The 23,847-nt window shown below is 33.7% G+C and overlaps 1 protein-coding gene across 5 annotated transcripts; it reads left to right on the forward strand.

Moving 5' to 3' along the window:
• Positions 1 to 6,191: 6,191 nt before the first annotated feature.
• Positions 6,192 to 11,330, forward strand: LOC132610009 (serine/threonine-protein kinase STY13). 5 transcript variants are annotated; one of them, XM_060324252.1, is made up of 7 exons: positions 6,192 to 6,314; positions 7,050 to 7,458; positions 9,165 to 9,286; positions 9,416 to 9,621; positions 9,697 to 9,871; positions 10,067 to 10,201; positions 10,950 to 11,330. In XM_060324252.1, the coding sequence occupies exons 2-7, from the start codon at positions 7,119 to 7,121 to the stop codon at positions 11,154 to 11,156; spliced, it is 1,185 nt and encodes a 394-aa protein (XP_060180235.1). In that variant the 5' UTR covers positions 6,192 to 6,314; positions 7,050 to 7,118; the 3' UTR covers positions 11,157 to 11,330. The 5 variants fall into 5 exon arrangements, with proteins under 5 accessions (XP_060180235.1, XP_060180234.1, XP_060180236.1 ...); XM_060324251.1 differs by lacking the exon at positions 6,192 to 6,314 and adding an exon at positions 6,330 to 6,513; XM_060324253.1 differs by lacking the exon at positions 6,192 to 6,314 and adding an exon at positions 6,330 to 6,509.
• The last annotated feature ends 12,517 nt before the right edge of the window (positions 11,331 to 23,847 follow it).

The following is a 23,847-nucleotide window of genomic DNA, read 5'->3' on the forward strand; positions in this document are numbered from 1 at the left end:
CGGGCGAATTGAATGAAAATGCTAGAAAGTAGAAAGTAAGGGTTGCTATCAACAGTGTTGTTTTTTGTTTTGTCACCCAAAAATCCCCTTTATCTCCTCCCAAATTCGGATTATTTATAGTGTTGATTAGGGTTTTAAGGGAAGAGAAAGAAGAGCGTGGGAGAGAGACGAAAAGGGGAAACAGGCGTGGGGGGACAGCGTAGTGGAAGAGACAGAGAGGATGGCAGAGGCGTGGGGGACAAGGGAACGTGAGATGGCAGGGATGAAGTGGGTGGAACGTGAGGAGAGGAGAGAGGCGGGTGAGGGTAGAGAGAGAGAGAGTGAGGAGGAGGCGGATGAAGAAGAAAATGAAACCTAGGGTTTCATTTTTGTTAAAAAATAGAGTTGGGTCGGGTCGAAAATTCATTTGGGCTGGACCGGGTAGAAACGAATGGGCTGGTCGTTAGTGAGCTGATTTTATTTGAAATGGGTTGATATAATGTGGGTTGGGTATTAAAATGTGGGTTGTTTATTTGTAGGGAAATAATATTGGTATTTTGGGCTATAAATTTGGCTGAAAATTGTTGATCCTTCCTCCGCTATTATTCTGGGATTCTAATTTAATAACTGGTATATAATATATATTATGTAAAGACAATAAATACTTAATTTGTAAAAATAAATATTTTGCAAAGTGTTGTCTTGTAATTAATTTAACGAGTCCAAACCCGAAAAAAATGAAATGATGACGAATCATCTAAAATTTGTAGTAAAGTAATACTTGTAATGTTAAAAATAAAAGTAGCGATATTGATAGTAGTAGCAATAAAATATTGTGAAAAATAAAGTATTTAGCTCGTCAATAAATTTAGAAACCCGCGTAAATTAAATAAAGGAGGGACAAAATTGGGTGTCAACAAACGTTACCATCACTCGGAGTAGTAATGTCTTCATAAGAATGACCATCACCATCAGATGAGTGATCATCGTCTGTTTCTATGTGATCTAATGGGATATCACTATCTGACTTATCGGAGTGATCATTAGCTACGTCGTTATTGCTCACAATTTGTGTGAGCTGAGTCAACACGGGGTTTTCTTCAAAATCGTTACACCTACATAAATAAATAAAATTAAAATTTAAAAAGATTATATTAACCCCAAGGACAAATTAAAAAATAAAAAATAATCAAAATAACATGCCAATTACAAAATGAAAAATAAAAATAAAGTTATATTATAAAAATAGTACATGAGAACAAAATAACATGTTGTATTTTTTTATTTTCCATGGATGAACAATGAAAGAGGTTAGTTAGAATTTGCAGTATAATAATTTACATAGTTATCCTGAAAGTTATATTATAAAATAGTACATGAGAACTAAATAATATGTTGTATTCTTGTGATGGTTAAACGCACAAAGACATTGAATAGAACGTAAATGAGAAAGTTTTCATAAAACATCGTTATATTTACCTTTCTGTAAATGACTCTACTTGAGTAGGGTGATATCGAACTATACTCCCGCCATCTAATTCAGTTGTATCTGGAGCACTACTCGGTCCAGGAATATCACAGCTCTGCATAGTCCAACCAAAGTTATGTGACTGGCTACCAACTCCTACCATTGTTTCTTGTTGGCTGCATCGGTATAATGCGCTCCCAAGCCCAAACCTATATTAAAAAATAAAAATAAATACATAAAAACCTTATAACTATCAAATAGGACAACCAAATAAAATTATATAATTTTAAAGGTCACATACCTGCAATAAGGAAATGAATCCACACACATCCTTGGCTTTCCTCAACGAAGCACGGCATAAACAAGTATACAAATATGACAATGCAGCCGCTCCCCAAGCTTGTTCATTCATTGCTCTAAGGTCACGTATGTCAAGCAAATAATCTAAATTAAGTAAGTCACCGGACTTATTCGGAAATATCGTGCCGCCACAAAGCCATAGCAAGTACAACCTAACCCGCTGTTGCACATCAATTTCTGGGGTCTGATCTGTAATATCATCTAAGCCTCTAATATATTCAATTAATTTATGTACTTCTAACCTACTAACACCATTAAAACAATCCAGACCGGGTGCCCAACCAGTAAGCTCATGGATCAATTGTTGCCACCCACCAATATCTATATATCTAGCATTAAGATTATTCAAGGGATAACCATCAACAACCAAGCCAAACATGACCTCGATATCTTGTAATGTGATGGTCGCCTCACCTGTACGCAGATGAAAGGTGTGCGTCTCAGGACGCCATCTCTCTATAAGTGCAGTGATGACTGCCCAATCATATGATACACATCCTACCTCTATTACTCCCCTAAATCCACACAGGCCAAAGTAGTCAAGGATGCGAGGATGAAAAGGATGACGCCTCACATGCTTCCAAAATTCAGTATTCGCGCGGCGAGGAAACAGGCATCCGGTCGGTCCTCTCAAGGAACCATCCCACACAACCTCTGATCGATGCTTCTCCTGGAGTGTTAACACATCGTACACTTCTGGCCCCGGATGTACGCATACCCGTGGAAACTCCATACCTTATATAAAAAAAAAAATGAAGTCCAGATCAAGTTATTTGGAGTAACTCACTATTAAAAAAAATATATTATATAAAAATCCATAACAAAATATATTGTATAACAATCCATAACAAAATATATTGTATAACAATCCATAACAAAATATATTGTATAAAAATCCAAAACAAAATATATTGAAGAAATTACAGGTTCTGCAGTCATAAATTACTATGGTAATGCATAAATACATCAAACAAAGCAACATTCACAAAAAGGGAGGAAAAAAAATTCGATTCTTTATGACACATTTCACAATTCTTTTTTCCTGTACCGAAAATGTCATCATCGGTCTATTATTGGCAATATCCACAGTTCCACAATGTTTTAAGATAGTGATCTATACTTGTAAAATGTGGATTGATCCACGTTATACAATATATTTTGTATAACGTGGATCAGTCCACGTTTTACAAACATCCACAAAACTAACAAAAATATCAGCAACATAACAATCCCTAACAAAATATATTATTTAGTTATTCAGATCTTTTATATAACAATCCACAAAAATAACAGCAACATAACAATAAATTTCTTCAAAAGTGCTACTAAACAAATCGGACCTTTTATATAATAATGCTTCTAACAATCATATTTTAAGTTCAAATTAAAATAACACAAATAACATAAACGTATTAAATAACACAAATAAAAAATAACAATTAAGATATATAAGACAAAGAGATCTATATCTATTATAAATATACAATATTATATGAGTTAGAAAAAATACCTCAATTTAAATAGCAATAATAGATAAAGATGAAGAAGTTGCTTCAAAAATTAGATTGTATTGAAGGGTTTAAAAAAAATAGAGGAGAAGGAAAAGGAGAAGAAGATGGAGGTTCTGTAAGCAATGGAGGAGAATGGAAGAGAACGAAGGGAATGAAGCGGCGGAAGATTTTAGGGAAGGGAACGAAGGGAAATATTTTAGGGCAAAAGGATCAGTCCAAATATACAATATAACTTGTATAACGTGGACTGATCCACGTTATACAATATAAATTGTATAACGTGGATCAGTCCACGTTATACTTGTAAATAATTTTTTTTTTTTCGTTTGTCTGACAATTTTAAAAAAAAAATTGGGGTATATCGTGGATCAGCCCACGATATACCCCTTTTGGTATAATAAATTTTAAACGTTCCCTTTTGATAAAAACCGTGTATTTTTATACCCTTTAGACTCCGGACTCCTCTAGTAGACAACACAGTTTACTTACTACATGTTAAAACACAATGATAGTGATTTTTTTTCTTAATTTATCCATGTACGTCATTATTGTGCGTGATTTAAGAGCGTGGATGGATTAGTAATTATAATACAGGAGTATACTCGATATGCACATAAATTACTAGCCTTACTAATAACTTATAATCAATTCGAAGTCGAGCACTTTTTAAAACTATTGCTGCATGTTTTTCTTTTGTTTCAATTATGGCTGGAAAATCTGAAATAACCTACAAGGAATGATGTAACTAACGGTAAAACTATTCATTAGAAATACTACATTAGACGACATGAAGAATAATATTTTTGGATTGTTCCTTCGTTTACTTGGGTTATTGGTGAGAGTCTACTTACTATGTAGATTCAAAACTGATTTGTCCCTTCCCTCTTTGCCTCTTACCAATTGAGAAGAGACAAAATTATGATACGAGAAGAAAAAAACAAACCCAAAATCCAAGTTGCAAATCAATGATGCAAAACGGAAGAATTAAGTTATAGTTAGCTAAGCATCATTGAAATAATTGATAAATTATATGTAGCGTACATTATCCACAGTCCACTAATCGAAAATAAGTCAATGAGTTTTAATAATTGTTTGAACTTTGAATGAAAGAATAATTAAATCATATCGAGCGTAAATTATACAAACTTTCATTGATATAGAATATTCGAAAATGATTCTTGCTCATTCACGTCATCTCCCAATTATAAAAGTTTATTAAAGAATATATTTTTGCATTTAATATTCAGATTTTTAGTTGAGGATAACTAACACAGTTTTCAATAATATCGTCCAGTTTTTTCCATCTCACGGTGTTTCAAAGATAAGGATTTCTCATCTATAGACTGTAGTTCTTATCAGATCATATAGTGATTCTTTTTCTTTAATACTCACCAAATAAAAAAGACACTTTTTTTTAAACAACTCCAACATCTAGTGTCTCTTTTCTAATTCTTGATCCAACCACAAAAAATCTGTTTGTGCTCTCGACATGCAGGAATATCTCGTTGAACAAACTTTTTCACCACATCACGTATAATGGGAATCGAACCCCTTCTAATGTTGTTTGTTGGCAGGAGAAATATAATGTACTACTTCAATTCAACAACTTGTTATGAGTAGATTTTGGCTTGAAAAATTTCGTGAATGAGCGACACTACATGATTTTTTTTTTTTTTTTGTAAGATGGTTAATTTCCCTGCTCCAAAATTAAAGAAAAAAAAAATGTATTTCCAACTTGGAGTAATTTAATAGAGGAAGTCTGATTTTCCAATAGAGAACTGTACAGATTGCTCTGAAACATAATCAAGGCAATCCGTTCGAAAAATAGAAAACGACAATCAAATATAGACGAAACAACAAAAATGCAATTAATTGAGAATCACTTATTTTCCTACCCACAAAAGAAAGAAGAAAATAATAACAGGCAAAAGCTCTATGTTTAGCATAACACGAAATATTTTACACTGAACTATTATTTATCAATTATTTACTGTTTTGGTTTAGTATAAACATAGGCGCGCGAATCACATAATATGGATGATAAATAAGGTCGATCAAGATGTATAAATATTATTTTCTCCTTCTCATTTTATATTGGGTGTTTGATTGGACACGAACTTTAAAAAATAAAAGAATTTTTAAAAAAATTAGGGTCTAAAACAAACCATAAAAATTTAGAAATTATTTCATTAAGGGTAAAAAGATAAATTTAAAGTTGAATTATAGCTAAATATAGAAAGATGTCGTTCTTTTTGAATGATTAAAAGGAAAAAATGTCACATAAATTGAGACGAAGGGAGTAATTGAAATAAGTGGTATCAAGTTCGAGGCCCCCTGAATATGTAATCGCCTTTATTAGAAAATGCTTTTTCCTCGATGTGAGACTTTCCGACGCAAATCCATCATGTGAGCACCAATCAAAAGCAGTGATATGTTGTTGAGATAGATGACATCCGTTCATAAATTAGGAAAACAATTTATTATGACGCTTTAATATTAAGTAGGCATTTGGCCATAAAAATCAGATATGTTTCACTATATTTGAAATTTTTGAAGTTGGATTTGAAGATAGAGTTTTGTACGGTTATAGTTTTTACAAAAGATATTTAGTTGTTTAAATGTATTGAAAGTGAAAAAAGTAAAAATAGAATTTTTGGTGTTTTTCAAATTTTAAATACAATTTTAATAAAGTGAATTTTTTCCTGAAAAAAGTGAATAATTCTCCTAAATACTAAAAAATAATTTTGTATAAAGAAAAACAAAATTTTATGTTACGTAAAGATAGTGACCCTAGAGGGGAGAACCAAGGAGGACAATTTGGTAAATTCAAAAGTTGTTTCTATATTAATGTGTTACAGGTAATTTCGTTAGGAAAGATTTGCACGGAAACAGTACACAATTATTCTCTTGTTTGGTACAGAGTATCTTATGTTTATTATTACAAAGAAAGAAAGAAAGAAAGAAGCTGTCCTGTCATTACATAAACATTGTTACTGGTAAATAAAAACATTAAACCTTTTTTTAAGGCATCTTTTTCTCCCATTAACTTCAAAGCACCACAAATTTCCTTTTTTCTCACAATTCTTTGACTTTTTATCCAAAGATAAAGAAAAATCAAAGAAGAAAAAGGGGTTGGTCAAAGTTTATGGCTAAATCTTCTTTTTCTGCATATGGGTTTTTGATTTCAGATTGTGGGTATTTTTCTTTTTCCCTGAAAAATTAGTTCTTGACTTTGTATAATTTTATTAATATTTTTTTTTTGAGTTATTCTTTTGGTCCCTGGTCTTTATCTGGCATACTGGGTCATTTTCATAGGGTTTACTTTTGTTTTTGTGTTCATTTTTCTTTATAATTTAAATGGTTGTTATTTGTGAATCAATGGCATGGTTGGTGGTAAGGTAAAGGTTGTGTCTTTGAAGAGACCCTAAAAGTCATTTCTTTATTTTTTTTATTTGCTTTGAATTGTTCTTGTTTACACTTTTTTTTTTCTTGCTTTTTTTAATGATTAATTTATAATTAATTATTAGTCAAATTTGGAAAAGAATCACAGGGGAATTGAATTTGGGGTTGGGAAGGTGTTTTATTTGTTTGGTTTTTCTATTTTAGAAAATTGTTCCTTTCCTCTTTAATATACTAAAGAAGCATATTTTGCATGTTCATTAGCTTATTGAAATACTCGCTATTTGAAGCTCTTTTTGGATCTATTTTCTGATATCAACCATTTTTTTCAGATCAGAAATTTCCTAAAAGTTTGAAGCTTTGTGGATATTGTTACTTGAATTACTGGAGGTTATTCAAAGATGGATTTGAATACTGAGGAGAAAAATGAAGAGGTAAATAAAAATGAGAATTTGGATGATCAAGAATTGGAACTTTTGAACAACATGGAAACAAAGAGTCCTGGAAGTATAAGTAGCACAGATATGATCTTCAGGGCTGACAAAATTGATTTAAAAAGCTTGGATGTTCAATTGGAAAAGCACTTGAGCCGCGTTTGGTCGAGCAATTTAGAGAGACCTAACCAAAGACCTAAGGAAGTATGGGAGATTGATCCTAATAAGTTGGAAATAAGGTATCTTGTAGCTAAGGGTACCTATGGTACCGTTTATCGCGGTAGCTATGATGATCAAGATGTTGCAGGTAACATTAGTTTCTATATTTGTCTTATGATCTTGGTTGCTGCATGTTATATTGAGAATTTAGGACTCGTTTTCAGTTTTATGTAGATAACTAGATATTGTTGTTTATATTTTGATACAGTCCATTCCCTTTAAAACGAACGAGTAAAACAAACTAGAAATAAGATTCGTTGCGATCATCGATGAAATAAACTGAGCTGGATGTCCATTGTTATTGAACTGTAGTGGTACTATCTGCCGATGTTCTGAATTTCATCTTAGCTATTCCCGTGAATTTTTACGTGGCTATTGATAATATCCTTTTTAACCTTTCTGTAACAAGTTTAGATGTCCAGAAAACTAAGTCGAAGTCCCCTAGATTTTCTTTGTTCATAAGATAGTGAATGACTATATTAAATGGCCTTGATAAGTAATACCATAAAAAAACTGTTTTTTTTTTTTTTGGTGGATATTCTGTTGACCTTAACTTTCGGTTGTCTGATTAACTTCTTGTTTGAGGAATTTGTTGATATTTACTACCAGGGTTTGAAGCACCAAACTGGATTATTGGCATTGCAGTTTGCATTAAATGGTTATTTTACTTATATTATAATTACCTAAAACACTGTTTTTCCGATAAGATATATAGAGTTGAGAATGAGATTTCATTTTATTCTTTTGTCAACAATAAAACAAAAAAGTTCCTTTTATTCTCTATTCTTATGTTGTCGGTTGAGGGTGCTTTTGGTAAAATTACTTCAAAAAGTAGCACAGCTTGGTGAGTTTATGTTCCTTATTCACGTTCGGCATAAGCACCTACTACTTGAATAAAAAGGACAGAAAAGCAAAACTCTTATTCAATCCAGAATTTTGTACTGAAAGGCCTATACCTCAAGGTCAAAATTATTCACCAGCGTCGAGGCTGTAAATAGACGCATAAATAGTGTTTTAATGGAAGGGCTGATGTACTTGTTCAAAGTTCTCTAAATGCATCATGATTTCTAGGATTTATCAGGAATATTTTTTCTCAATTAAGCTGTTCAGGCCAATAATTTCTACTTTTCAGCGAAGTTCTACAAAGAAGTTGTGTTCCCGGTAAAATTTACTGCACTTTCGTACGGCTGAATTGTTAACAAAAAAATTTCTGACTGTAAAATCGTGTATTTCAATTTGCCACAGAAAGTTCTAACTAAAATATATGCATTTCCGAAGTCAAAATATTTCAGTGCTTCAATGAAAAAACTCTACTAATTTATGGTTTGAATAATTCGGCTTGCTCCCTTCCCCCTCTTCCCCCTTCACCCCCAAAAGAGTTTAAAATGTTGAGTTTGTGCAATATATTCTGTCATATAGCTACTAGCTGCATTTGGAAAGTGAATCAGAATTTAAACATCCTTGTGAATTGTGATCCTTGTGGCTAGTGGAACTATTGATGCTGGAATCGAACTTTGGTCCAAATAGGATAGAAAGGTCGGTTTTTTGACTAATCCAGTGAATACTTGAAGAGGGCATTTGGACATGACATCACATCATTCACTTCAAAGGGTCATGATTAGACTAACTTGCGCCTAATGAACTTCACAAATTTCTAGTAGTATGTTGGATAAAGTATATATGAGAAAGAAATGCTGCCAATTAACGGAAATACTCAACAGTAGTATTCTCAAAGTCTTTCAGGAATTTCGCCAACCACCAGTGAGAGTTTCTTATGGAATGTTATTTGTGTAGTTAAACTGTTGGACTGGGGAGAGGATGGCATGGCCACAGCTGCTGAAACTGCTTCTCTACGGGCATCATTTCGGCAGGAGGTTGCTGTTTGGCACAAACTCGACCATCCAAATGTTACAAAAGTATATATTTTTCTCCTGAATTGGTTCCTTACTTTTTTCACTTTGCCAATTTCAGATTTGGTACTTAGGATCCATTAAATAACTCAATGTTCTGAATTTTCATGTGATTATTGTTATTCTTGCTTTCAGTTCGTCGGTGCTTCTATGGGAACTTCAAACCTCAAGATTCCTTCGAAGAATCCTTCTGAGGGTTACACCACCTATCCTGCTCGGGCTTGTTGCGTTCTTGTCGAATTTCTCCATGGTGGAACATTGAAAAACTACTTGTTCAAAAACAGGAAAAAGAAACTCGCCTTTAAGATTGTCATTCAGCTTGCTCTTGATTTGTCTAGAGGGTAAGTCTTTGTCTTAACATTATTTTCTTGATAATTATGCCCAATGAAGCTTATTTTCTTCTTGCAATTGTGCAGGCTGAGCTATTTGCACTCAAAAAAGATTGTACATCGTGATGTGAAAGCTGAAAACATGTTGTTAGACACTAGTAGAAATCTCAAAATTGCTGATTTTGGAGTTGCTCGTGTTGAAGCACAAAATCCCAGAGACATGACTGGGGAAACTGGAACCCTTGGGTACATGGCCCCAGAGGTATTCCCACTTTTACGAAAAAATGTGATGTCAGCATGATATCATCACTTGTCTACTCTCTCCCTATCTCACTTACAATATCTGATATCTTTCGAGAAGATCCTTCTTATTTTTGCGTTAATGGAATTTCTACGTCACGTCAAATCTACTTTTTCTCTATCATACACAAAGGGTTTAATTATTCGCATTGTGTAGGTACTTGATGGAAAGCCCTACAACAGAAAATGTGATGTATATAGCTTTGGTATTTGCTTATGGGAAATTTATTGCTGTGATCTCCCATATACAGATCTAAGTTTTGCTGAAGTTTCTTCTGCAGTTGTTAGACAGGTTTGTCTGATTCAGACGTTTAAGCTGTCATTTCATCTTTGCTTCCTCTGAGTTACTCTTAATAACATAATCTTCATATAGGTTTTAGGGCAGAAACGTGTAGATCTGGTCTCTCTAGTCTTTTTCCTTTTCTGTAGATATATGGATAAAAATCAGGAATAAGGAAACTTCTCTCATGCATCCGTCCAATATGGATAAAAATCAGGAATAAGTTCACATTGTACGTACAAGTTCATAGTTTTTCCGTTCCTGTCATCATTTGCAAGGTACAGCTGTGCATATTCTCGCGATTGTTTTATGCTCTGTTAAGTTTTCTGACTCGAATCAAAACCAGTTTCTTATTGACTCACTTTTTGATAAACATGTTAAATTTACTTGTAATCAAGTCTGCATACACTGATTTCACACACGTTAAATAATCTGAGAGTTGAAAATAGATGTCCCAAAGCCTAGACTCTTCCGATGCAAATCAATCTTATGGAGTTCTACAGGTAACGCTATATCTCTGAGGAGTTGATACGTTGTTTATCTCTTCTATTGTCATGCTGACATAAAATACCTTGGACACTATATACCTTTGCACTTCAGTACTAGAATGCATGCTTGCCTTTCTTGACTCATTGCTCATATCATGAGTTAATACTTGTCATTTAGAAATTGTTATCTTCCTTCATTTTTTTATGGGTGAAAAAGACACATGCTGCTTAATCCAGTCCTGATATATTCACGTGTTATAACCATCTTGCAGAATTTGCGACCAGAAATCCCACGATGTTGTCCAAGTTCTCTAGCACATATCATGAAGAAATGCTGGGACGTAAATCCAGACAAACGACCTGAAATGGATGAGGTAGTGAAATTGTTGGAAGCGATTGACACAAGCAAAGGAGGAGGAATGATACCCGAAGACCAAGCTGGTGGCTGTTTCTGCTTTGCTCCTACTAGGGGTCCATAATCTTTGTTCCGTTATTTGTTTAGCCCCGTTGGTCAAGTTGATGAAATTGTACTGTTAATTCATTGGGTTGCTTGAACGTTTCGAGCAAGAATGTTGGAAGATCGTTTTCAATTGTCGTGAACGAGTATAGCTGGTGAAAAGTTCAAGATTTTTAAGTTTGATCTTTCACATAAATTCATCTTTTTTTTTTCGTCTCTCCAATTCACATAGATTTATCTGTTTATCTTGGTTCACAGACAGTCTGCACGTAATTATTGACAAGAACCTTTCGTTCTCCTACCTTGATATGGATGTACTGCTCAGGCGTCATTGTTTCTTCTTTTTCTTTTCAAGCACCCGATGTCTGTAATCCACTGGCCCGACTAACCATACAAGCCCACTATGGCAATTCTAGTTCGAAGAAGATTTCTTTCCAAAGGCTCGAACCTGAGACATCTGATTAAGGGTGAAGGAACATTTACCATTCCACCGTAACGTTCAGTGGTACCAGATTGCAATTCTACTAGTATATGGTTGGCTAATGAAACTTTTCTTGAAGACTTGAACATGAGACTTCATAATTTTGGGACCTCAGCCAGAGTCATTGCTGTTAATAGTTAATCCATTTTGTCATCTTGATTCTCGCAAAAAGTACAGTACCTTTCATGTTTCTTGTGCCATATTGGCTATTTGCTCTGGAAAAGGTCAAAAATCCAATCTAAGCTTCTGGCTTTTGTGTTCCATTTGGGGTTGGGATATGTTGTCTGTCCAAGTGGTTATGCATGCAAAATCTTTCTTAACATGAGTAGGATTTTCCCAACCTGATCATAAAACATTGAGTATCTGTTTTGGGTTAGGATCATAGTTGTAAGTGGATTCCAACACACAAAACCATTGGGAATCTGTCCGAGACAATGACAATTGACTAACTTCCCAACCTTTTTTTTTGTTCTTTTGCTTCGTCTAGTCCTCTTTCCTTTCTAGACGTGACACAATTCCTTAATTCATCAAGATATGATGTGCATGACCTCCTATTGATCCCACATCTCCCATAGAGGTTGGTCTATCTTTTTCTTTTGGTTTTTCATTGGCGTGTGGTGCTTATTTTGGCCTCGGCTAATTTAGATTTGCACAGTAAAATCTCTCTTTAATTTAAGGGGTAAAGCGTTCCCTACCAAAGGCAACCCCAATCTCAGGACTTGAATACGATACCTCTAGTTAAGAATGAAAAGTACTAACCATCCATCTACAACCTTTGATGCTGAGGTTGGTCTATCCATATCTATACTACAAATTGCTTTTAGCTTTAGATATCAATGTTAATAGGAGAATTGTTTTTGTACTTGCGGAGAAATGCTACTACTACTACTTAGTGCGAAGCACTTTGTGACTGATCAAAGGGATTAAGGTAGGCAATCAAGGTGAATAACCAGCATTCCATATTGAAAGGGTATAAAAGACTTTATCTCATAAAGGTAAAACCAGAAAATTGCATCCAAGGTGGTCACTTAGTAGTCAATTAAGTGCGATGAAAATCACGATAGACCAAGGTTTTAGTCCCACTTGAGGAAAAAAATGTGATAAGTGATTTCCTTTCTTCTGCTTAATTTTTGGTGGAGAAAGTTAATATACATCATACATGTGTTGTCGGGTGGTAGTAAGTGTTGTCAATCTGTATTCAAAAAATAATCTAAAACAGAATCTGAAAAGAGAGGAAACAATCTAACGCGGAATCTGAAAAGAAAGGAAAATAAATTTGAGCCCACGGAATTCACAGTGTTTTCTTAAGGAAATTATTCCCCTCAAGTACTCGAGGTTATGGAATATATCCTCTCAGGATAGAACGAATGAACTCACCAGCGTAGCGGTACCTCAAACCCCGGTGAATGGCGAACCACTCAAAGACCGTAAATCACACTAGAATTTTTATTGTGCAAGAAGAAAGAAGAAGACAATCAGAATTTTCGTAAGTAAAATCTGATGGAATGACTAAGTATTATAGCCAACAAACGATAGCATGAACAGGTGTCATTGTGCCTTATCAGAAAAGTCACAACTATTCTTTTCCCATTCACACCTATTCAAGAAAATCCTAACAATCCCCCACATGAATGGGGAATGGCTCTATGATCAAGAAATATACGGACAAGTGTGTGATTTACAAGTAAAGATTAATTGCATCTGGATAAGCAGGTTTCCCTTTGAACTTTCCGTAGTGAACATATGTCGGATATACTCAGTCAATCGGTAGATTTGATATCTTTGAACCGTCGAGCTTTGGTGTATACCTAGACAACCACATGTCACACAATCAACCCTTTACCGTCTATGGTTCTCACAGTTGTGTTCGTTTCAGCCATGAACACCGCCTGGTTTCATAAGTGTATAGAGAATGGGCTTTTTCTATCATTCTCTTTGAAGCGGCTTACACTTCACACTCACATAGGTGATTCCTAAAACGTGTCATCACGTAGATACACTATTTGGCCATACCTGCCAAACTTAGAAATCATTAAACAACTTAAGCTTTATTAACTCGTTAAAAAGACTTAATGTTGTATCCTTGTTCCTGAACATTGTCTTCATCACGAGAATGGATTGAGTTATTTGACAATGTCGAACCGTCATTCATAACTTTATTTGATCTCTTTGAACCTAGCTCTTGGGATCTCCAGTCTGCTAGGTAGAGTTACCGCCATGATGACTTGTCCTAAGCCTTAAATTCATTCCCTTCGATGATCTTTCAACTACCTCTCTAGTTAAGCCTTTTGTAAGCGGATCCGCGACGTTATCTCTAAACTTTACATAGTCAATAGTGATAACTCCACTAGCGAGTAGTTTTCGAACAGTATTGTGTCTCCGTCGCATGCGACGAGATTTCCCGTTATACATAATGCTCCCCGCCCTTCCTATTGCTACTTGGCTATCGCGATGTATGCATATTGATACCAATGGTTTGGGCCAGAATGGAATATCTTTCAAAAAAAAAAATTCGGAGCTATTCAACTTCTTCATCAATCATGTCTAAAGTTATGAACTTAGACTACATTATGGAGCGGGCGATCCAAGTTTGTTTGAACAATTTCCAAGACACCACTCCTCCACCAATGGTAACAACATATCCACTTGTGGATTTTATTTCGGTTGACCCGGTGATTCAATTTGCATCATTATTGCCCTCAATAACTGCAGAATATTTATTATAATGCAAAATAAACTTATAAAATAGGATATATCACAGACTGTTGACTACACTTAAAGTGACATCATGATACCCGTGGATGGTTGACATCAGTTGTGGCCACAACTTTTAAAAGAAAATATTTCTCAACCATTCCACTTCTTGTAAGTCTACTTCTTCAAATATCCAACTAATAGCACATTCACCGATGTGAAAATCCAAGCTATTGCCGATTTTTATCATTATCATCAATTGGTTCTTCGATTTATAAACCAATAAATTTCTACATTCAATGAACCGTCTTGTCTTTTCAAAGAGTTGTCTCTCAACATATACATTTTATCATGAAAAGTCACAACCTTTCAACTGACATCCGTTCACAAAATTAATGAACACGACCTATAATGAAAGACATGCGATCAATCTCATCAAATTAGCAGTTCGAACAACTATTCCTTACCAAGACGGAACGAGTTATGTGAATATTTCACTAACTAGCATATCAATACCACCAAAGGCATACCATGTCAATACCACAAAGGACATATATTATGGGGTTGACATAATACAATATTGTCAATAAGTCAACATCTTCTGATTCTATCGAAATTTTATGATTTGTGAACCAGAAATCAATATCCTTTACTATTGGTGGCATATCCTAGAAAACACAATTAATAGTTTTCGGTCCAATTTTTACCCTATTAGGTTTAGGAACTTGCACTTTAGCCAAACACCCCCACACTTTGAAGTAATTCAAGTTGGGCTTTCCATTTTTCATATGGAATAAATTGTGTTTTCTATAGGCACTCGATTGAGTATTTTGGTAATCACAAGGATAGCTTCCCCCCACAAGTTCTACAGGAAAACAAGAACTTATTAACAAGACATTCATTTTATCAATGATTAATTGAACGTCATATTTATCAAACAATAGACAACAGCTAGCCTTTCACCAACATCCATGTCAATACAGATAATTGTATTTCAATAGACACATATTTTCATCAAAAGTCACTACATTTCTAGTGACACCCTTTCATGAAAGAACATAACTTGTCTGAACAAGTATATAACAAGTTATCAATTTGGTACTAGTTAATCTCAATGACTACCATATCAAAAATCCACTAATGATTTTGTTCGTCTGGCATAATATAAATAATGCCATCATTTTTCATATTTCTTGTTATTCCAAATTACACAGTCAGTCTAATATTGACTTTATCATAAGTCAGGAAGCCCCCACATTTCAAATAATTAAGTACTCTGTTCTTAGGCAACTCAAAATTAAAAGGGCATACGAAGAATTTCTCTCTATAGCATCAAATCAAAATGCACATTAATGATTTTAAGTCAGCATGCATATAAGAAAATGCCCTCAAACATTTTGATGTTAGAATCTTATTAACCAAACTTCATGCTAAGGAATCATTCTTAACTGGTGCCAAACATTTTTTTTTTCCTTCAGAAAGCATCACAAAACACCCAACTTTTATTTCCATCAAGCCACTTCAGTTATCCTGCAATTATACAAGACAAAGTACGACAAAAAACAATTTTCTTACTACCAAACATGGCTTGTGGTTTTAACAATTCCTTTGAAGTGTCTTATCTCGTGATTGATTTCATTTGCAAGATGATATGCAAGAATGACGTGACAGAGTTTTCCAGTTTCAAATGTCAAAACAACAACTTGTCAAATTGGAACAATTAAATCAATTGCCAAAAGCATTTAGGCCATCATTTCTTTTTATGGTTCTGCCAGCTAGGGCATGAGGCCATCATTTTTTTTTTATGGTTCTGCCAACTATAATTCAACCTTTCTATTTTATCAAATAGATTCAAGGAAATTCTTGTATTACTCGGATAAAGTGAGGCAGAAACTTGTTAGAGAGTCACCAAATATTGCTTAAAAATTCCATGATATATTTTCCATTCTACATGGTCAATATACCCTTCACACGGGACGCATTTGGAACGGATAAAAAAAATATTACCCACTATCATTATACTTAATTGAGATAGTATCCTTAACATAAGTATGGAACAAAATGCCTATTGTTCATTTCACTTTTAATTGCCGCTGCAATTCTTTTAATTATCGCTGCAATTTTGTCAGACAAATTCAACTTTCGTCCATCACTGATCACTCGCTGTAAATGTGCTGAAATACTCTGTCTACGAACATTTAACCCCAAAGATAGTGACTGTCTAGGAATTAAAGAAGACGTTTCATTCTTCTTCATCTTAAAGAATAGTTCTTGATAGATTTCAAAAATTTGACATATATCCAAAAATAAAATAAATTGTTTTACAATTCTTTTGCGGGGTAATTCATCTAATTGTTTAACCCAAAAAATATATACATATTATTTTTATGATCTCAAGAATAACTTTCAAGTATTAATGTAAGCCTAAATCATGTCTTACTACCTTGAAAATATTATTCCACATATTCGTGCACGCTACCACATTATATACCAACTAATTAATTTTATGGAACACAAATAGAATATACTTTGAGATCATCTAATAATAAATGTCTACCCTAAAATTTATAAAAACTGAATTCATAAATCATAAAGAGTAGAAAATAAAAAGACGAGCAAAGTAAAGAAAGTAGAACCCGGTTTTTTTGCTTTCTTCTTGAATTGATTCATCCTTGAAACAAAGCACGTGTTTCGGTACCTCAAACCCCGGTGAATGGCGAACCACTCGAAGGCTGTAAATCACACTAGAATTTTTATTGTGCAAGAAGAAAGAAGAAGACAATCAGAATTTTCGTAAGTAAAATCTGATGGAATGACTAAGTATTATAGCCAAGAAAGGATAGTATGAACATGTGTCATTGTGCCTTATCAGAAAAGTCACAACTATTCTTTTCTCATTCACACCTATTCAATAAAATCCTAACAGTAAGCACCCAATAAAATAATCGAGGTGCACTCAAGTTAGCCCGACAACCCTGTTTATTAACGACAAAATGCAAAATGCAAAAAAAAAAACTCTTATTCTATCCTGCCCGAATCCTAAGTAAACTCATGATGCTTAATCCATTGGTTGCTTCATTTTTTTTTTATATTTTTTTTTTGTCATTCTACCCTGTCACACAGAAGGAATACACTAGCTTCATAATCAGACATGCTCTTGTAGTTAATGATACATATGAACTTGTGTACGAGTGGGATTACACTGAATATATATGTTGTTGTTGTTATTCTATAGGAATCGTGCACGCATTATGATCTTTTGTTATGCCAAGTGTTTCTAACTGGAAGTAAATTGACTTATCAGATAAACATTGAAATAGCAATTGCACTTTTATAGTAGCTGATGTTGATTCAATTGCAACCACCCTACTTCAATTTCTTATCCTTAAATTCCTCCCTCTTTTCAGAGGAAGAGTTCTACCTACCACAAATATTCAATAGTTTGGTCAGAATCCCATATTAATGTTAAGAAATTACATTAAATATACATAAATAATTTATTAGTAACCTAATAAGTAATATCTTTTTTAGAATTCAGAACTCGTAAACTTTAAACTCTAAAACGCCTCGGCCTGTATCTACTAATATACTTTTTCACATTTTTGTCATCCTTTGCAGATTGACGAAGGACATGAATAAAATAATAACAAATCAGAGGAAAACATTTTTTAAGGGGAGAATGTGCAAAAACGAAGGGACTTAATAGTATGTTTGGTCAAGCTTATGAAAATAGCTTATTTTAAAAAGTACTTTTTTTTAAAAGTATTTTTCAAAAAAGTCTTTTTGGCTAAAAGCAGTTTGTGTTTGGCCAATTAATTTAAAAAGTACTTTTGAGCAGCAATTAGTGTTTGGCCAAGCTTTTAAAAAGTACTTCTATGCGTATTTTTCTCAAAAGTACTTTTCAAAAAAGTGCTTTTGGGTAAAAGCTATTTTTTTTAGCTTCTGAAAAACTGCTTCTGCTATACTCTCTGAAAACACTTATTTTCTCCCAAAAGCTTGGCCAAACACCTCACTTTTTTTAAAATAAGCACTTATTGAAAAAATAAGTACTTTTGGTGAAAAATAAGCTTGACCAAATAAGCTATTAAATAGATTCCCAACAAGCATTATAATTTCTTCCTTCATGTGTTCTTTTCTTTTCTGGGGCTTTGACCACATTCTTTTTCTTTAGAAAACTTTCTGTTTCGCCCCTATTACTTTGATATTCTTAATCGAAATGATTTTGTTTACTGAATATATATGAGGTAATTTACATAACTGCTGTTTTTTTTTTTTTTTTGAGTTAAACAGATACTACTAATATATATTCATAGTAATATATATCTACAACTTAGTTACATTAGAGTTAACGGCCTCAGAGCCATTTAGTTGTCCAAAATTTACAACCCGATTAAAAAGAGTACCACATTAATCATCAAAATATACATTTCTAACAAAACTGCAGCTTCTTATCCCAACTTATTGTTCGAAAAAGGGAATGTTCATAGTACTCTCAAAAGGAAGTGTAGATCAAGATTAATTCATGCTTACAAAGATGTGACATTTAGTATGTCTTTATCATTTCATATAATGGCTCATTATTTCTATTCTAGTTTCGAAGTATTCTTAAAAATAATGTCCAAGATGCATTGGATAGAGTTTGTGCATATCCAAGATGCATTGGATAGAGTTTGTGGCAGACCAGAATGGAGATGATCATCTCTATCTTATTACTTTTCTAGCCATATTTAAATTTGACTGCTACAAGTCTATATCGATAATTCTTTAGAAAACTATGTTTCTTTATTTGTACCACTCAGAGTTGTATCGAGACGAATATGATTCCTTCATCAATAATCAGAGGTCTAAGGTTTGAGTCTTGAAAATAAAAGAAAGAAAATCTTAGTAAATAGCATATGTGGAGCTAAAATTTCAACTTTATGAGTTTTAGATTTTAGAATGATGACTTCACATGATAAGAACTGAGTTTTAAATTTAATATGTGTACATATTTAATCAATTAATTAATACAAACATATTATTTGAACAAAATGACTAGGTTTGTCCAAAACCGTATCTAAACTTCTACCTCCATACCGGTAGAAAACGCTTCCCCTTTTTATGGGTCTTACGTAGCCCAAATCTAGATTAAATGAAATCCAAAAGCGAGTATGGGACATCGAGTAAAAAAGAATTTCTTTATTTTTTTGTTTTGCCATTCTTTTAGGGGAAGGGTAGGTTATTAAAGATGTAGACAACAAAGGAATGTAGCCACGAACAAGGGTGGGTGCATGAATAACAACGTGTCATATAAAATAAATTTCTTTAGAACATACAACCATTGTATCATTTTAATGTCTCCCCATATTATATGGTTACTAGTAAGTTGGTTAGAAATCTTGGTGGTCCTTTCATAGAGAGAGCCTAACCTGGTACGTAGTCAACTACATGTTTTTAGATTTACGTGCTCTGTTTTTTTTTCCCCCTTATACGTGCCAATTTAATTGACCTTTCAATGTACAAACTTGTGAACACCTTTTATATATTCGAAGTTTCAAGTTATGATGGTGATATCTTGATGTGTGTGGGGGATGGGATTGGGGATTGGAGGTTACGTTCCAAAGCTAATGGAATATAAATGTATTAACACATTAATTTGATTGAGTACTTTGAACACAAAAAGATTAATATTTCATACGTCTCAATATACAGGCCATTTTTTATATCTTAAAGCACTTCAAGATATGTGTGTGTGTGAGAGAGGTGGGGGAAGGGGTGGGGGTGGGATTGGAGGTTACGTTACAAAGCTAACGGAGTATAAATGTATTAACACATTAATTTGATTGAGTACTTTGAACACAAAAATATTAATATTTCATACGTCTCAATATACACGACATTCTTTATATCTTAGAGCACTTCAAGATATGTGTGTGGGGGTGGGGGTGGGGGTGGGGGTGGGGTGGGGATTGGAGGTTCATCACAAAACTAATGGAGTATAAATGTATTAACACATTAGTTTGATTCTGTACTTTGAACACAAAAAGATAATATTTCATACATCTCAATATACACAACATTCTTTGTCTTAGAGCACTTCAAAATACTTAATGTTGTTATATTTTTAACGGAAAAGGGTCAAAAATACCTTTGAACTTTCAGAAATTATTTATTCGTACCATTCGTTATACTTTAGTACAGATTTGCCCCTCATTTAAACGGAGTGCCACGTGGCAGATTCCCAATTTTAATACCCAGTTCTATTAAAACCCAACCCCAACTTTGACCCACTACCCGACCCACACCCAATCATCCTCATCTTCTTCATCTCTTAAAAGTTCTCCACCGTTTCTCATCATCTCGTCCCTTCTGTCTTCTCCGGCGACGAGCTCCGACCAAATGACCTTGCTCCCCCTCTTTCTCCTCTCTTTTCTCTTTACCCTCCTTTTTTTTTTTTTTTTTTTTTATTTCTGCAGTGTAGTGCATCACAAATGTCACTACTATAGTAGAACTATACTAATAGTAAATCAAGAGCCTGTTTGGATGGGCTTATGCCTATAAGCTGTTTGCAGCTTATAAGCTAAAAAAAATAAGTTGGGGTAGTCTAACTTATTTTTTTTTGGCTTATAAGCTGTTTTCAGCTTATAAGCTGCTTTAGATAAGCTAAGTTAAATGGACCCAATTATTTTTTTGAGCTTATTTTAAGCACAAAATGACTTTAAGCTGGCCAGCCAAACACTCAAAAAAGCTGAAAACAGCTTATAAGCAACTTATAAGCCAATCCAAACGGGCTCCAAGAATCAAACACCCACAAGGTCCATATTGTTCAAAATTTTGCTATCATCCCACAAAACCCTCTAGCGAAACCAAATGCAAAATTGTGTGAACTTAAACTTTTAAATCCAATGGCAGTGGATACCGATTAGGCTTCGTTGTTTGAGAAATTGAAGTTGGAAAATCTGTATGTGCCATTTAGACCTTGGGAATCAATTCCATCAGAAAGCGGAATTGCTTCTTCTTCGAGTTCCGACAGTTTCTGTGAGACTACCCTTTTCATCTTTCTGTGTTAAATTTTATTTCTTTCTTTTCGTCGTATTATGATATTTGCGTATGGGCAATGTACACGATTAATTGCGTGTTGTACAGCTGGTGGAGTGTTGTTTTATAGTTATACATTGCTATAGTATTTTATGGGACGTGTTCTTTGAGGTTCAGAGTGTTTTCCAGCGACCTTGCTCGATTTTTCCAGTGATTGTCACTGCTCGGCTCCACTTGCTTGTTGGCTGACTGTTTCTTTCTTTCTTATTTTTCCTCTTATTCCTTGACTGATCTTGGTTGTTGCCTATTGGTTTTTGAGTCTTTCCGGTGACTAATGAGTTGAAGAAGATGATGAGGGCATGGTGTCGGTCCCACATTTGCCATGTGTATGTGTTTGGTTGGTTGTTTATTAATTCAATAAGTTTTGGGGGCAATTGGGTCGGGTAGTGGGTCAAAATTCGGGTTGGGTTTTAATTAGAACCGGGTATTAAAATTGGGAATGAGTCATTTTATTCTCAGGCTGCCACGTGGCACTCCGTTTAAATGAGAGGCAAATCTGTGCCAAAGTATAACGGTAGGAGTATAATTGAACGAAAAGTATAACGAAGGGTACGAATAAACAATTTCTGAAAGTTCAAGGGCATTTTTGACCCTTTTTCGTATTTTTAATAGTACTACAACAACAACAACAACTCATACCCAGTATAATTTCACAGGTGGATCTAGGAGGGTAGAGTATAAACAAACCTTACTCCTATCTTGTGAGAGTAGGGAGGCTGTTTCCGCGGGTAGACTCTCGGCTCATTATTCTACTTTTAATATTATTTTATAAAATGTTTAGTAATTTCAAAAAAAAAAAAAATCTCTTACTAATTACTTAAATTCGCGTTTTGATGTGATGTTTTCTTTTCTAAACTAGTTACTTTTTATTTGTAAGTTTAAATAGTGTATATCAATCAAACTGGTATCTTGAACACCATTTTATTTAAATTAAAATATCATAGGAGAGTGAACTATCTAAGGTCCAAAAAGGAATTGTTTGAATGACCAACATGGGTTCTGATGTCATATCAAAGAGGTAATGCAACTTATTTAAATGCTAAATCAGCCTTCTAACTTTAGGAAATTCTATCACTTTCATCCCACGGATGGGAAAATTAAGCGAACTCTATTTCCACAAATGTACGATCAGAAAAGGGCTTAACATAAAGTCATTCTTACTGTCGTTTTAAAATTTTAATGATGAGATATACTCCCTCCGTCCCAATTTATATATTACCATTTGACTTGACACGCAATTTAAGAAAGAAAGAAAGACGTTTGAAATTTGTGATCCAAAACAAGTCTTATATAAATGTGTGACTGTTAATCATCTCAGAAAGTTAAATTGTTTCTAAATATAGAAATGTGACATTCTTTTGGGACATACCAAAAAAGAAATGATGCCACATAAATTGAGATAGGGGGAGGAGTATTAGAATTGAACCCAATAATAAAAGATGATATATATATATATATATATATATATATATATATATATATATATATATATATATATATATATAATCAATGAAAACTAAATATCCTAGTGCAGCCTTAATTAATGATGTGTTTACACTTGAGGTAGTCCCATTGGCGATATTGAGATTCTGTAGAAAAATAAATACACGATATATTGTAATTGTCGCAACTCCACCATGTGTCATTTAGTGGGTGATTCACAATTTAGTTTAATTTTTCTTTAACTTTCTTCTCCTTGTAATATGCTTCTTTTAAACAGTTATCAATACCCAAGATGTCTGGGGGTGATTAAATATAGAACATGGTACTTAAAAAAGAATTTAGGAATCGCGTGAAGCAATTTCCTCCGCATATTCTGATTAAGGATCTTAATCCAAAGTGATTTTAAATTGTTCTTTTGTCTTTGTAATGATTTTTCCACGCAGAAAAGACAAGACAAGTAGATTTGTTCAAGCTAACAACATTATCACGAAACTTTAAGGTATTTATTTTATTATTTGAAAAGAATAAATCGTGTTAATTCTTGTTTAAGACGACGTTGACGTTAGCTAATTATGAGTTGGCTTATATCTAAGCTTCAAACTTCATTAATATGTTTCCACTAATTTACGTTTTGTGGTTAGAGCTTAGAAGTTTCCTTCCCCCCAACCCCAACTTAATGATTTTGGATAATTCAGCCCATTAGAATGTCCTTACACGAACATAAGGGTACATATCTTTTTAATGCTATTTAGTATTTAGGAATATAAATTGGTCAAACGCTTTGTACCCCTAAAGATAGTTAAAGATATATGTTCCAATTTGTAAGCTGAACAAATGCAAGGTTTTATTTATTTTCTTTGCTTTCTATTGCTATTTTTTTTTTTTTTGTCAATACAAACCAAAATTTCCACATAGAAAAGCAGCAATTTTGAAACTTTTGGTGTTGGAATAGAGAGACCAAACCGGTAAGACAATCAAAATTTGAATACTTAGATTGTTAGTTAGAAATTAGGATAAT

Source organism: Lycium barbarum, chromosome 9 (genome assembly GCF_019175385.1).
Source record: "Lycium barbarum isolate Lr01 chromosome 9, ASM1917538v2, whole genome shotgun sequence".
NCBI classification, from domain to species: domain Eukaryota; kingdom Viridiplantae; phylum Streptophyta; class Magnoliopsida; order Solanales; family Solanaceae; genus Lycium; species Lycium barbarum.

Coding starts and splice junctions, on each gene's coding strand:
- LOC132610009 (XM_060324252.1), top strand. CDS start 7,119: ATGGATTTGAATACTGAGGAGAAAAATGAAGAGGTAAATAAAAATGAG. Junction 9,287..9,415: donor ACCATCCAAATGTTACAAAA/GTATATATTTTT, acceptor TCTTGCTTTCAG/TTCGTCGGTGCTTCTATGGG. Junction 9,622..9,696: donor GCTCTTGATTTGTCTAGAGG/GTAAGTCTTTGT, acceptor GCAATTGTGCAG/GCTGAGCTATTTGCACTCAA.